The 14,247-nt window shown below is 44.9% G+C and overlaps 1 protein-coding gene across 1 annotated transcript in view; it reads right to left on the bottom strand.

Annotated features, from left to right (window-relative positions):
* The window catches only part of PAH (phenylalanine hydroxylase), a 41,442-nt gene that overhangs the window by 11,819 nt on the left and 15,376 nt on the right, over positions 1–14,247 (bottom strand). The window contains exons 5-8 of the mRNA XM_074825935.1: positions 5,704–5,792; positions 3,544–3,611; positions 559–755; positions 54–189 (exon numbers count right to left, since the gene is read on the bottom strand). Of these exons, the coding sequence (XP_074682036.1) occupies positions 54–189; positions 559–755; positions 3,544–3,611; positions 5,704–5,792 (490 nt within the window). The remainder of the gene's footprint in view (positions 1–53; positions 190–558; positions 756–3,543; positions 3,612–5,703; positions 5,793–14,247) is intronic.

Genomic DNA, 14,247 nt, shown 5'->3' with positions numbered 1-14,247 from the left:
CCCTGCTGTTAGTCTACTGCAACTTTACACATTTTCTGTGCCAGAGTACTTACGGCTCTGGTGTGTACATTGGTTTGGATGCATGGCGAATATACTGCGTAGAGTGGAATACTCGGAAAGCCAGCCCAGCCAAGAAATCCCGAGAGGAGAGCAAGCCTGCAACAGGACGCAGGCGAAATCCAGTGCAGGCTGAAGGGACAAAAAAATGGCATCTTAAAAACAGCTAGTATGTTTGATTTATCCTTATCCAGGCTCTTCACAGTGGAAAAAGGTTGTTAACTGATTTCTTTGCTCTTCTTATGTTAAACAGAGTTTAACTGTGAAAGAGGAGGGAATTTTCTACCCATGCATACCACCATCACCGTATCTGAGCATCTGTACTATTGTACCCCTGAAAGTTTTAGAGAGGGACCTGGGACACAGGCTAAGTGATGTGCCCAAGTACCATAGGGAGCCTGTGATAAAGCAGGGACTGCTTTTCCATCTCTGGAAGCACCACCCCCACTGAGAGCTGAAGTCTTTCATTTGATTTGGTTCTTTTATATGCTTCAAACTTACTCTGCAAAAATTTTGAAATATCTTCAAGCTGGGGAATGTTGTCCTCCTGGTAGCCACAGTACTTCTCCAGCAGAGGGAATACATGGTTGTGTTCATAACAAGCATGAGTTGGATAGAGACTCTTCAGCTCCCTGAAGACAGTGCCCCATGTTTTCTTTTCTTCTTCCGTGTAGGTGACTCGAGGAATAGGTTGGCCACTGGAAAGAGAATGGACACCCTCCATAGGAGTGACAGAGAAAATGTCCCATGCCACCAGCACCATACTCAGGAGCTTTACATTGGCTGGCCAGGAGCACTGGTGCAGGAGGGCAGATGCCTTTGATCTGACATGCAGGTGCAAAAGAAGCCTCACTTGCTCCTAGGCACAGGCTGAAAAGGACTCTACTGACCTCATGAGATACTGGCCTTTGGACAACTCTTTGCATTATTGTGGTAAAAATAAATCAGTGCTCTTTTGTCTTATCAAAATGTTATTCTAAAAAATATCTGCTGCCTCTTGGTTTCAAGTTATTTTCTTTTCTAGATATGGAGCAGCTGTTGTATTTCTTGCTCTAATACACTATACATTAATTGTTTTGGTTACAACAGGGAAACCATCAGCTCCAGAAAACTCTGTTTGTTGAAGGGGCAGAGAAATTCTGATCTGTGCTTTATGTTGTAACAGATGCAGACTCCAGCCAGTTTGACTTTTTATAATTGTAATGAGTAATTTTGAGTCAAATCCCACCCTCAGGCCTCCATGTGCTTAGCTCATGTTGAAGCTAGCAGGAATTAGACAATCACAAGCAATGTACTTTGGCCTCCTGTGAATAGTCAATTCCTTAGCAATAATGATAGGGCCATAGGTGAATCCAGCAGCTTTGAAAAATCAAAGGGTTTTAAGTAACTTAATAGGGTTAACATCACTGCTGGAATAATGCTGGAGCTTTCCAAGCCCCAGAGACCCATTGTTAAACTCCTGATGACACCCCGCCATCTCCCACTCCCTCATTTTTTCCTTGAGCCTCAGGGCAGCTCCTCTGGAGCACCATCATTTTCTGTCTCTCTGTATCAGCCCTCCTTAATCTGTGGAGCTTTAAACAGCATGTTGAATTATGAGGATTGCTGCGGGATTGTTGTTCCTATAGCACTCCTAAGTAATCCTCGACCGCCTTCCAAGGCTACAGGGAAAAGCTATGGCTTAAAAACCTTTCAAATTTCAATTAAAAATATTTAGGGATCAACAGAGCCAGAAGCAAAGGAAAACAGAGGGAAGAGGCAAAATAAAGCAAAGAAAAGAGAAATTAGGGAAATTAGGCATTCAACAAAAGCAATGGGTAAATGTATTGGGAAAGAAGGCAAAAGAGCAAAGGCAGAATAGAGAGGCAAACAACAGGAGGAAAAAGGACAAAATAGGTGCAAAAGAAGGGACACAGAAGAGGATGGAATTGATGCTGGGGAGAAGAGCACAAGACAAAACACCACAGACCCACCTCACCTTTGTAGCTGGGTAGCACCTTCACAAGCTAAGCACATTTGCCTTTTCAGATACTTCCCATGAAGCCAGATAACTTTGTCGCCCTCCTCCTGCCTAATTCTCTGCATCTCTGTCCCTTCATGCTAGAGACAACCCCTTGAGCTCTCCTTCCCATTGTAGACCCCGAAAGGCATGTCCACCAGGTGTAACACCCAGGGCAAAACCATGGATCCATCCAGGCCTTCCTGAATCAACACCCAAAGTCACAAAAAACACATGCTTCCTTACCACAGGTCCCAGAAGCCCAGACATGGGCTTTCACACCCTTTTTACTGCTCTGTTACCGAAAGGCCTAATTGGAAAGTCCAAGAACTTTACATAAAAGGTGCTTTTGGGACACAGGTCCAGGTCTGTATAGACTCTGTTTCCAATGTGTCTGAGGATCTGGATAACCGACTAAATATTAATTAGTCAAATCTCGGAATATAATAGTTTCATCATCCTAAGATGGTTTCAGTTTGAATCTTGGGGGACGGGGTGGTTAACATGTTTTTTATCTCATTTCTAGGTAGGATTTGGTGAAAGCCTGCAAACTAGAGACCAGAATTTGCTATCCATTATGCAGGAAAGGTAAATCTTCTGTGGGATACCTATAAACAGGCATCACATTCATCCACATCTGGCCACAAAGTCTTATCCAAATATTCTAGTTACAAACTGGGCTCCTGACTTTTTTCACCTGACTTTTTGTCTCTCATTTTGTGATTAGATTATTAGCTTTTTGGCTCAGGGGCTATCTTTTCATCGCAGTCCTGTATAAAGTGGAGCCCTAAATGTACAACATATGTTACTTTATCCTTTGCAATCACAATTTTTACCAGTCTCAGCAAGAATCAGGCCCACTAGGACTGATATAGATGTGTGAGGGGCTCTGGGAACAGAATTTTATCTCTTCCAGATCTGATCACTGAAAGCAATCAAGCAAGCCTGTTCTAACTGAATTTATCATCTCCATTTATTTTTCTTGGGAAATGAGAGCCCAAATTGCAGACTGCAGCTGGGTCAGACATGATAAAAGTAGAGTATCAGGCGCTGGATTAGCATCAGAACCATAAGTTATTCATTATTTTAATAGTGTGTGCAGCTCCAGCTTTAATGTAAATGATAGGCACTCCTCCCCCAGCCCTGGTTTAATGGGAAGAATACCAGAAGCGGCTTTATTCAATGCTCAGGTCTTTGTAGTAGCAACGGAGTCTGCTGCTCAATTAGACAACAAAGCCAGGGAAGAGGGGTGTTGTGGGGAAAGAAGGGAGGCAACGTCCTCTTCTGAACGTGTGCCTGGAACAATTTAGTTTTGTTTTACTGCAATTTGGGGATAAATGCATGAACAGGAAGATTTAAACACATGGCAGAGAAAAGCCAACAGCAGGAGGATGCTTGTGGAGGAATAGGCTTTGCCATCAGGGTGAGAGCCTTAGGAGAGAGCAGGAGATGCAGGCTTGCTTTCTGTTAATGCACTGAGCACTCACTGTCTGTAGTTGTAGGCAATATCTGCAAACTCCTTCCTCCGGGCACGGTACACAGGATCTTTGAACCCCTAAAGAAAAACAGCGATGGTCAGTGGAAGGGCAGCTGGTGAACAGCCCTGAGCACCCTCGGGCATGGCTGGTCCAGTCCAAAAAGTGCAGGAGGGTGACTGGGGAAGCTGCCTCCGTCCTGCCTGGCTCCGCTCACACAGGGCACCACTCCTTCCCAGTCTGCAGGGCCACCAGAGCAGCCATTCAGTCACAGCCTCCCAGCAGGTCCTGCCCCCACAAGTCCTTTCTTTTTCTCATTTCCACTTGCTACAAAAAGAGGGAAACATGCTCCTTTACAGCACCAACAAGGTGCTCCCACAAGAGCAATACACTGAATTAATGGCAGATAACCATGTCCTTCTGGTTTCTCATGAAGCTTGTTGCAGTCCCTGGCTGGGATGATCTAGAGGAGCAGAGTTAAAACACATTAGAAACATACTCATCAACTCAGTCAGACTTTTTAGGCGGATTTTCAGCATGAGCCACGCTTAAAGCTGCTCATTTTCAAACAGTTAGAAGAACAGTAGGCACTTACCAGGCCAAAAAGCCCTAATTGCACTACAAATTCAACCATTTCAAGGGATTTAATTACTACAGAGAATGTCTAATAGGCCTTGTGGTTGGGAGCTTGACCTTTGCAGCTAATTACCAATAAAAATAGGGATAAGAAATATAATACCTAAACCTTCATCTAGGATAACCATTCTCCTATCCCAGTGTGCCTGCTATTTAGACTAAAAGTTCCTCAGGGCTAGGAGTGTCTTCACCAGCTAAAGTGGAGAAGCCTCCTTCCAAGCTAGGACACACTTCTTTAGGGCAAATAGCAACAACTGGACTGAGGGACTATGAAACACAACCAAGTACAGGAAACAGCTGAAGCAGAGTGGAGATCTAAGACTGTGAGTCAAAAAGAGGCAGAAAATGGCCTTAAAAATGAACTGTCGAAGATTAACCTGGCATAGAGGTATTTGTGATTAAGTCCCATATCACTTTACTAAAATCACAGGCTCCTTTAATTCCCTTTTCTTTCTGCACTCTGTATACTGTAACACCTATTTACCCCAGAAGCTGGGTTTCTTTTTAAGGCATAAACTGTTCACTAACTAATTCTAGGAACTGGAGCAGAGATGCTTCATTCCTTTTAATATCTTTTTTTTTGGTTTCTTTTTTCAAATACAATCTTGGTCTATTCCCGCATGACACACAAGGGGGCCATTGACTCACTGTATCTCCTTTCTTTCTGCCTTTCACATGACCACACTGAACATCATGAATCATTGTACATGATACATAACACATCTCAAATTAAGCAATAGGTAGTGAATGACTAATCACCCCATCTCAATTAAACTAATAGCAGCAATTTTTGTTGCGCTGCATGTAATTTATTTATAATCACCCTATCTCAATTAAACTAATAGCAGCAATTTCTGTTTCACTGCATGAAACTCAGCGTGTTTTGACAAATGAAAATAAGTTGTTGTTTGCTTGGAGAGGGAATAGAAGCAGAAAATATTCGTGTATCTGGAAGAGCTGAAAAACTGCTGAATAAATTTTTTTATCAGCTGTGCCAATGAACAAAACTTTCTGACCCTACGATTTAAATCACAAACTTTTTGAAACAAGGACCTTTCCTCTTCTTGTGTCTCACCATAAAAGAATTACGTCAGATTTAACAACCACATAACAAGGCACTAAGCTCAATCGTGTGTATGTAATCAAGGATGAAAAAAGCAGTCTTCCTATCTCTGGGCTATGATGTGTTGCTTCTGAAGTTTTTGTTGCTAGTGATTCACAAAATGAGTCTGAAGTCACCACATCAGAGCCACCTGGGAAAACTAGAGGTGTTCTTTTGGTGGCCCTGTGCTCTGATGACCACTATGACTTTTAAGGTCCCCTAGTATTTGCTCAAATTAAACAAACCTTTGGTTGATTTTCTTCATAACCAGGGTTTGGGCTGATTCTAACTGTAGAAATGTGGTACCCTTCTTGTCCTATACCATGTGAGACTTAGTCTACTAGTTCTGTCTTAAAGCAGAGCAAATCTAAATGAGAGAAACATCTGTCCCAATAACTAGAAACATGTTAAAAAAATAAAGGTCTGTTTCTTACAGGATGATCAGCATCCAATTCTGCTCCATAGCTGAGGATCTGATTGGCAAACCTGTCCAGCTCCTGGATACTTCTTGGGAACCATGGCACTACAAAACAGAAAAGAAATAGAGACTGGTATGTTTCTTCATTACTTGGTTTGGGGCCTTCTTATGGTCTTTCCATATTTTCATCATGAATATAAAGAAATATATGTAAGGGGCTAAATTCTTCAGGCAGCAATGGCCTTTCCCTGTAGTCAGAGGCAAGAGTAAACCCTGCAAATTGTCTTGAATGTGTGGCTGTTTTGCACTATTGGAAGAATACAGAACATCAGGAATGTCTAGCCCTTGGCACAGAGCTGGCTTGTATGTTTATGATTTTCTGTTTATTATTCTGGTCTCCTGGCTTACCAAAATGTAGGAATCTGTCCAGATTATCCTTCCTTTCACAGTAGCTAGAATCAGCCATTTCAAAGGAACAGTGAGAAACCCCCCAACAAGAAGGATACAGGATTATTTCACCCTCTGAAAATCTCTTTCTAAGACCTAGGATGCTGAAATAAAATTATAAATGGCACCCTGATACCTCAGACTATCATTGTATTACTGTAGTCATTATACAATAATGCATTAATTTAATTAACTTTCTGGGCCTGGTTCTCTATTGCCTTGTAACTCACATACTATACACATTGCCTACGGCACAGGCAGGATGTGAAATGCGATCACACTGACTACACAGCATGTAATGCCCATGTGGCTCTCCCTTTACAGAAGGACATAAGGTAGAGGGCAAGGAAGAATCACAGGGTTTTCCAGATATGGTCTGTTCAGACAGAGGAAAGCAGAAGGCAAGTGTCTTCGTGGCAATTGCACTACAAGGAGAAGCTCTTTGCAGCTCGTGAAGTACATGGAGCCGTCATGCCAGGTAAAACCTCCTTCCTGGAGCCATGAGTGTATTCATCCAGCGGTCCAGGCAGTCCCCTGCCACATGTCCCCTCCACAGCAAGAGGCTTGGCACACACATGCAGTGGCTGTACCAGGATGCGGCTCCCTCTTCCATCTCCTCCAGGAGGATCCAGCTGCATACCAAGCCAGAGACCCCCTTGTCAGCCACCACCAGGCCTGGCCACCCCAGCCCTCTGCAACATTGAGACAAAGAAACAATGCAGGGAGCGCAGAGACTGTGGGCCCTTTCCCCTCCCTTGCCCCATCATCGCTTCAGGAAGTGCATCAGTAGGTACCACCACTAAGTACCACTGGCAGCTGAGCACATCTTGGGAGCTGCCAGTGCTGTTGGGTTCGGCTTGCTTGGTTTTCCCTTCTGCTGCCCCATTCTTACATTTTTGTCCCTTTGACCCTAGCTGACTACTTCTTTTCATTGACCCTTCCCTTACCTTCTGCCGAAGTCAGAGGCTGTAGCTATTCCTGAATTTAATAGCCTGTGATGACCTTCTCACAAATACAACTAATTGCTTTTTGAGCCCATGTATACATCTGACTCCAGGAAACTCTGCAGCACTGAGTTCTATCATTTCTTTACATGTGATATGAAAAATTACTCCCTTTTGTTTTAAACTTGATTATTTCATTTGATGTTAATTAGTTCCTGCATACAAACATCATTTGTTGTTATTCACCTTCTCCAGGCCACCTAGGATTTTATAGTTCCCTGTCAGATCCTCCATCTACCATCCATCTTCCTGTCTGAGACTTTGCCTCTGTATTTCAGGCACAGAAATCATGGGCTGTCTTTGAGCACTCTCATCACTTCTCTCTGCACCACTTCCAGTTCTACCATACTTTTTCTAAGGAAAGGGCACAAGATCTCCATCTAAGGATATACCCCGTGCTCACGCTCTTCAATCATGTCCCATATGCTTCACACACTCAAGTCAGCAACACAGACTTCAAGGCCAATATCACCCCAAATTCTGCTGGTCCAAGCAGTCTCTCCATCAATAAAATGTTTGAAGTTTGTTTAGTGATTTTCTTGCACAAATGGGCGTCACTTGCTCAGTCAGTGCTTGGAAAACAGCTCATTCCCCTGTGTGGCTCTGCTCAGACGGGAGCACTGCCACTCAGCCATACCTCCCCGCCTGATTTTGGGTTTTGTGCCAAGTGAATCTGATCCCCAGCCGGCAGCTGCTGCATGAGCTCCCTGCCGTGTCTTGCTGATGAAGCTCATCCCAGACCTGATGGACCACCTACGGGATAAGAAGATCACTCTGTCTCCAGGACTATTCAGCTTTGCTTTCTGCTGAGCCTGACAACACGGAGGGCACTTGTGGCGCTGGCTTTCTGCGAGGCACCTGCATGGAGGGGCCGGAGCAATAACAGCAGATTTACGGGGCAAACTTTGGGCGGCCGCAGCTCAGCCCCACGCAGGGTGCTCGCTCCCCCTGACCCACCACCAGCCTGGCTCCATCCAACACTCCCGCTGGGAGCCCTCAGTTTTCAGGCAGGCCAGGGAGAGCAGGCAGCTGGTGGCTGCCAGCCGGGGGCGGTCCTGGGCTGCCCGGGCTCCCCGGGCTGCAGAGACCCGGCTGGGCAGAGCTCCCGGCTGTGCCTCCCCTTCTCCCGCCCAGCACTAGTGGGTTTTGGTCCCCCGCTTTCCGAACGGCACCACCCTTCTGCTTTGCCCTAAAAACCAGACCCGAACAAGTCACTAGATGGCAGCAGCAGCCCCAGGAAGATCTTCCCAAAAGACTTCATATGCTGCGGGGTGTACCACTACCTTTCTAGTTTCTCCAGAAATACTCTCTCACCTTGCTGTTAGCAACCTTCCTGCACCTCCAACCCCTTGAGTTAAACTAGTCAGAGGGGTTGAGTGGAAAAAGGTGTGTTTGGGTGCTAGAGACAAGTCACTACTCACTCACACCAGGTGAAGGCTGAGCACACCCAGCCACCCTGCCCATATATTCTATATGAGCTACTAGGCACTGGGTTTATATTCTAGCTCTGCCACTGAGCTTTGTGTGATGGTGGGAGAATCACTTCACTGTTTTGTGTTTCAGACTCCCCACTATCAGGCTGGGGTGAGGCACACTGATAAATGTTTTGGGATTAGACATGATAAAAAGCTGTCTGGCAGCCCCACAGCAAAGAATTTGCCAGTGTTAGAGTGAATAACCACCATTCTCAGAGATGCACCATGACTTGAAGTCTCCAGGCTGTGCAGACAAATTGGCGGGGGCTGAAGTCTGCAGTGGATTTCAGCAGTGATGTCTGTACAGTTTTGCTGCCCTGAATAAGAAAAGTCTAGCTGGGCAACGTTTGAATCCTTGCAACTCCAAGAAGGGATAAAATGAATATATAATAGTGACTTACTTTCATTAAATACACTTTATTCTCAAGATGCCCAGAGTACTTGGTGCAGAGCTCATGATAAACTTTGGGAAAGACTGACTCCCGGGCTGATGCGGTGTCAGTACTGGGCATGGGGAAGAGTGGCTTTTTTTTCCCCTACACAGGAGCAGCACCTTATTCTCTAGGCATGCAGACCCTATTTCCAGCAGATCTCTGCCCTCCTCCCAGGTCCCCTCACACATCAGCGGTAGCTGAGAGAGAGCAGCTCTGAGCTTGGAGATCTGGATGAAAGGGGCAGGCTGTGAAAGGGAAATCCTGAGGATGCTTAGTGCTATTTGCTACAGCATGGCTAATGTTGTCAGGTCCTGGAAAGTCCTGAGCCTTCTCAGTTCTTGTGGAAACAAGGATCGAAGGTCCTGAGCACAGCCCCATGGCAGGCACTGCACCAAGTCCATACGGTCCCTGCATCAGGGACCAAGGTGCAAAAGAGCTACTGGGTCTCCTGCCTAGCTGTGGTGTGCCAGGAGGCTGTCCCCAGCCCTCCCAGCAACTATTTAAAAGATCAAATCAAATTACGCCCTGGCTGATTCTATCCCGTATTTTGTTTGCAACATCCTCCTCCAGCTAGTCCGCCAGACTCGCTGTCTGTCTGCACCACCATTAATGAATTGCCAGGGCAAGCTGTTGCAACACTGGGCCTCTGTGAAGGTCTGAAGAGCAAACGTGGGCTGATCAGTAATAAATATTGATTTGTCTGTAAGTGAAACAGCAGCATTTATGGGATCATGCTGGACACCCAAGTGGTGACCAAATTACCATGGGGTCAAATGCTTAGCAGAATGCTAATAAGCCATTTATATGAGAGGCAGCAAAGCAGGGGCAGTGATGACTTCTGCAGAACTCCTCCATTCGGACCATTGTGAGGAGGGTCAAAGACAGGTCTATGCAATTTATAGCAGTTCAAGGCCCAGGTTTAGACCTTTTTTAAGCAGTCCCGAATGCTTTGGCCAGCCTCAGGGTTTAGCAAACAAGGCCCCTACAGAACCTCAGCTCCCAGACTGTCTCAGAAATGCAATAAATTGTCTGCATTTCCCTAATGTTGCAAAAGAATAATATTTAATTCTGTTTATTCATGGGCTCCAAGTGGACTGCAGATATCCAGCTTGTTTCCAAAAAGAGCCATGAAGAGATGCACTGTGTTTTCACAACAAATCTTCCCATCTTTACAAAGTGTTTTTGGCCCAGTGACTGTTAGCCCATCTCATCTGAAGCTCTAAAACTACCTTTGGATTTAGAGCATTTTGCTGGCCTGCTCTTAGCTAAAATTACATTGTTGATCCAAATCTGGTATTTGTAACTATTTGGGTTTGTCAAAGGGAAACCAAAATTACATTTTGCATTTCATTGAGAAAAGACTCTAAAAGCAGTTAAATTGACCAGACAAAAAAAAAAAAAAAGAAAAAGCCATTAATTTATCCTTTTGCCCAATAAAGCCCTTACACGTGTTTAACACTGAACTACACAGAAGGGGCAGAATACAGAAATTTCCTCTGACTGTCCACAAAGCAGTGCCCTAAGAATGGCACGGTGTGCTTCCTACAGGAAACTGAGCAAAATAGGGTTGGTTCTTTTTTCTCAAGTCATGAGCATGAGCAAAATTAATCCTTAGCAAGGAAGAACTGAGAGCATCTTTAGACAGCAGTGAACGAATTAGTCACATGGGACCCCAGACCGCCTCCAGGAAAAAACCTTCCCAGCCTTTACCTGCCCACTGAGAAGAGTGTGACAATAGCCCCATAAACCATATCTCTGAGGTTTTGCTCCCTGGAAACATATTGCTCTCTTTCTGTGTTTTAGGAATAAAATTTCACACGAGGGCATCTGTGGATTATGACCAGATTTGCCAGGAGGATACATTTGAAAGGCAAGCTGACCTAAAAGGCACCACAAGGCCTGTTATTTGTTAATGCCATCACTGATAAAGGACAGCATCTTACCACACTTTCTACAGCTCAGGCTGTTCCCATCTCACTCTGCTCTTGTAGCTGCCTCAGCCCAGAATTTGCCACCCACAGTTCATCCCCTAAGCAGGGCTTGTTTGACCTTTCAAAATATGGCTCTTTGGGGATTTCAGTTTGACTGGACCCTTACTGCTCATGAGAGAAGTTGAAATTGAAAAAAAATAAAAGAAAAAGACAAAGGGCAAAAAGAAATATCAATCTTCCTCTCTTTCCTTGGCAATAAATTTCTCCCACTTTATACTATTTCTGAATTACTGAAACTAGCAAACAAACACAAGTTATCCTCTCAGACAGAAGGGGATCAACTCCCTTTCTGCAGCACTGACAGGATAATCTAGCTCAAAAAACCTTTGATCAACACAGTAACATGCAGTGAAATCCTAATCCTACAGCTAACCACAGGAGTTTTGACTTCTGTGAGGTCAGAATTTCACTCACAAGCCTTTCATGGCTGATATTTAGAGCTGTATCTCTAGCTGACTCTGGCCTATGCTTGTACACAACTTTATTATTTAATAAAGTTTATTATTAACTTCTTAATGATAATTAGAAAAACAGAAGTAATGGCAAGCCCTTCTAAGCCTGTAGCTTTCTTCTGGGAATAAAAAAGCCCCCAAAAGAGAACCTCTTTGATTTGACGTGATCATAAATCACCTAATCAACCTTTTGTGCCTTCATCTCATGAATGGAGAAAACTGACTCCGAAGAGTAGCTGCCTTCTTCTTTTTCATCTTCAAATGTAATGTCATGGATAAGACACAAAGGAAATGGTAAAAGGATTACCAGCACTGATCTCAAGAAGGTATTAATGTCCTTTCATGTTGTTCCTAGGAAGGAAGAGGAAGATCCAGACCTAAAGTATTTAAAGTCTGAAATCCTATTAAAATCACATCTGTTATCTGAAGAGGCATTTAAGTATGTCTCAGACTGGATGCTGGACAGCCACCACTGTACTGAGCAGCCTCAACTCCAGCAAATGTCTGAGAATTAGGAGCATGGACAACTCACAAAATCTTTCCTTATTTCTCACTGAAGGCAGAATTACAACTGACCTCCAATGAACTTCTTAGAGGAACAGAGAGTTATTCCTGCTCCCATCCAAGTGGGTAGCAGAACTTCCCTAGTTTCAATAGCAGGAGTGAGGGACATCCACAAGCCCAAAAAGTGGGGAGACAGATGGATGGTGTTGCACTCACATGTACCTGTGTGAGGCAGAGCAGGGAGTGGGGGGGATGGTCACCCCATGGGGACTTTTCCTCCCCTCCTCTCATCTCAGCCCAGAGGTGCAAGGGTCCCACAAGGATGGGGCTGCAGCAGTCAGCAGCCAGGGTCCACGAGACCAAAACTGGAAAGTAAATCGAGGTGTTCGAAGGGACATACCAGCCCCGAGAAGTGCAGAAGAGCAATTCCTCCCTCTGCCCCATGAGGATGGCATCACTCCATACCAGGCCTTGCACAGGACTGGGTTCTTGTTGCCTCTGCTGCACTACAAGGTTTGTGCCAGCATGATTTGTGAGGTTCCAGAGATATCCAGTGTGGGGGAAAGCACTGAGACAGCACTTCATTGTCACTTTTTGTTTTGTTATGTTGCCCTTTACCGTCAGTTCCTACCTGAATAAGGAGAACCTGGAAGGCAGCTGGACTTTTGTGAAGGATCTATCTAATAAACAACAAATGAGCAAGCACTGGTTTAATAAACGGTTAATGAATTGCTTACCAGAGCAATAGAGTCCTTATAGCCCATAGTTATATCTAGGTTTTATCTAACCTACTGGAGACACTCCAGAGAAGACCAACAAGAGCAAGGAGCTCAGAAATCAGGTGTCCCAAGAAGGGAGGGCTGAGGTTGAGCAGGATATTGTCACCTGAGACCGAAATGGCTGGTCTGAAGAGGAAGAGTATCTTCTGTCCCCCGTGTCCAAGGCAGGCAGGGGGAGAAGTCATCAGCTCTCAGTGCAGCAAGGAAGACTGGTCAGAGCAGGGCAGCCCCGCAGCACAGAGCCGTGCAGCCCAGGACATCTCCACTGTTCAGGGCAGACAGTGGTTTAGCTGGTCCTGCCTTTTGCCAGGGAACAGACCACATAACCCCTTGCAGCACTTTCGTCCCCATCTTCTGATTTTAAAATTTATGTTTATTTTTAAGACAGTTTATCACAATCATAACGTACTCCCCTGCCAGTGCTTGCTGTATGTGGACTGACTCTGAATGGACTCACTATACAAAATGACAAAGTCTGACAGGATTCACAGGGTCTGTGTATCACTTAGAAGTTAAAATACATCTTTTCATGTAAGTGCTCTCTGGGATAAATGTTCAAGATAGGACAGTCCCCCAGCTGGGATGCACAATGCACAGGCATTGTAAATGTCTCCAGGGCACCCTCTTAGTGACCTCCCTGGGGACTCCAGGGAGTCATCCTTCCTTAGGAAGGTAAAAGGCAGTCTTCAATAGGTGACATTTTTCCACAAAATGGCACTATAGGGGCTTGAGTCTGCTGGGTACTGAACAGACACAGATTTGTTATGGGGATAGGGTGTGAGGGAATAAGAGGCAGATCAAGGCCTGGATTTCTCAGGGGAATTGATCTACCATCTGTAAGTCAAGTCCATGCACGCAGCTGCAGATTTTGCTGGAACTGTTTGCCCTTTTAGATTGTGATTGAGTTCATGTGGGTTTTTTGAATCAGGGCAGACAGTAACTAGACAGATGTGGTACACCCCACATGGAGATCCTTGTTGTCTCTCTTCTAAGTTCTTGTGTGGGCAAAGAACATAGAAAAAGGCTAAAAGTGTACAAACCCTGCAACGGCTTTCAGTCCTCAGTGATCCAAAGGCTATGGGGTGGTAGTCAGAGATTCAGGGGACATGTCCTTGGGCTTGATAAGCTAACCTATCTGCATTAAACATGGTGGTATAGGTCTCACTTGCACCCCTGTTATACCTTCACATTACAAATGTGCATCAAGAACAAAAGTTGCCAGCCTGTGTGACTTGCCAAAAGCTGTGTATATAAATGCTGTCCATTTTAAAATAGGGCAGAGGCTGGGAGCAGAAAATAGATGTACCTACAACTTCCTGCACCACTGCTTAGGTATTTACAAGTTGAGCCCTTAGTCTGTGACTCCAATCATCCTTTGATCCCTGTTAACTTCTGCAGGTAGTGTAACAAGCTACCACAACAAGGCTGGCTAAGAGACTGTGAGTGCTGCTAACCAACCAGACAGATGACAACA

Source organism: Strix aluco, chromosome 5 (assembly GCF_031877795.1).
Source record: "Strix aluco isolate bStrAlu1 chromosome 5, bStrAlu1.hap1, whole genome shotgun sequence".
Taxonomy (NCBI): Eukaryota; Metazoa; Chordata; class Aves; order Strigiformes; family Strigidae; genus Strix; species Strix aluco.
The sequence above is the reverse complement of the archived record's forward strand: the minus strand, read 5'-3'. Positions and strand labels throughout refer to the sequence as shown.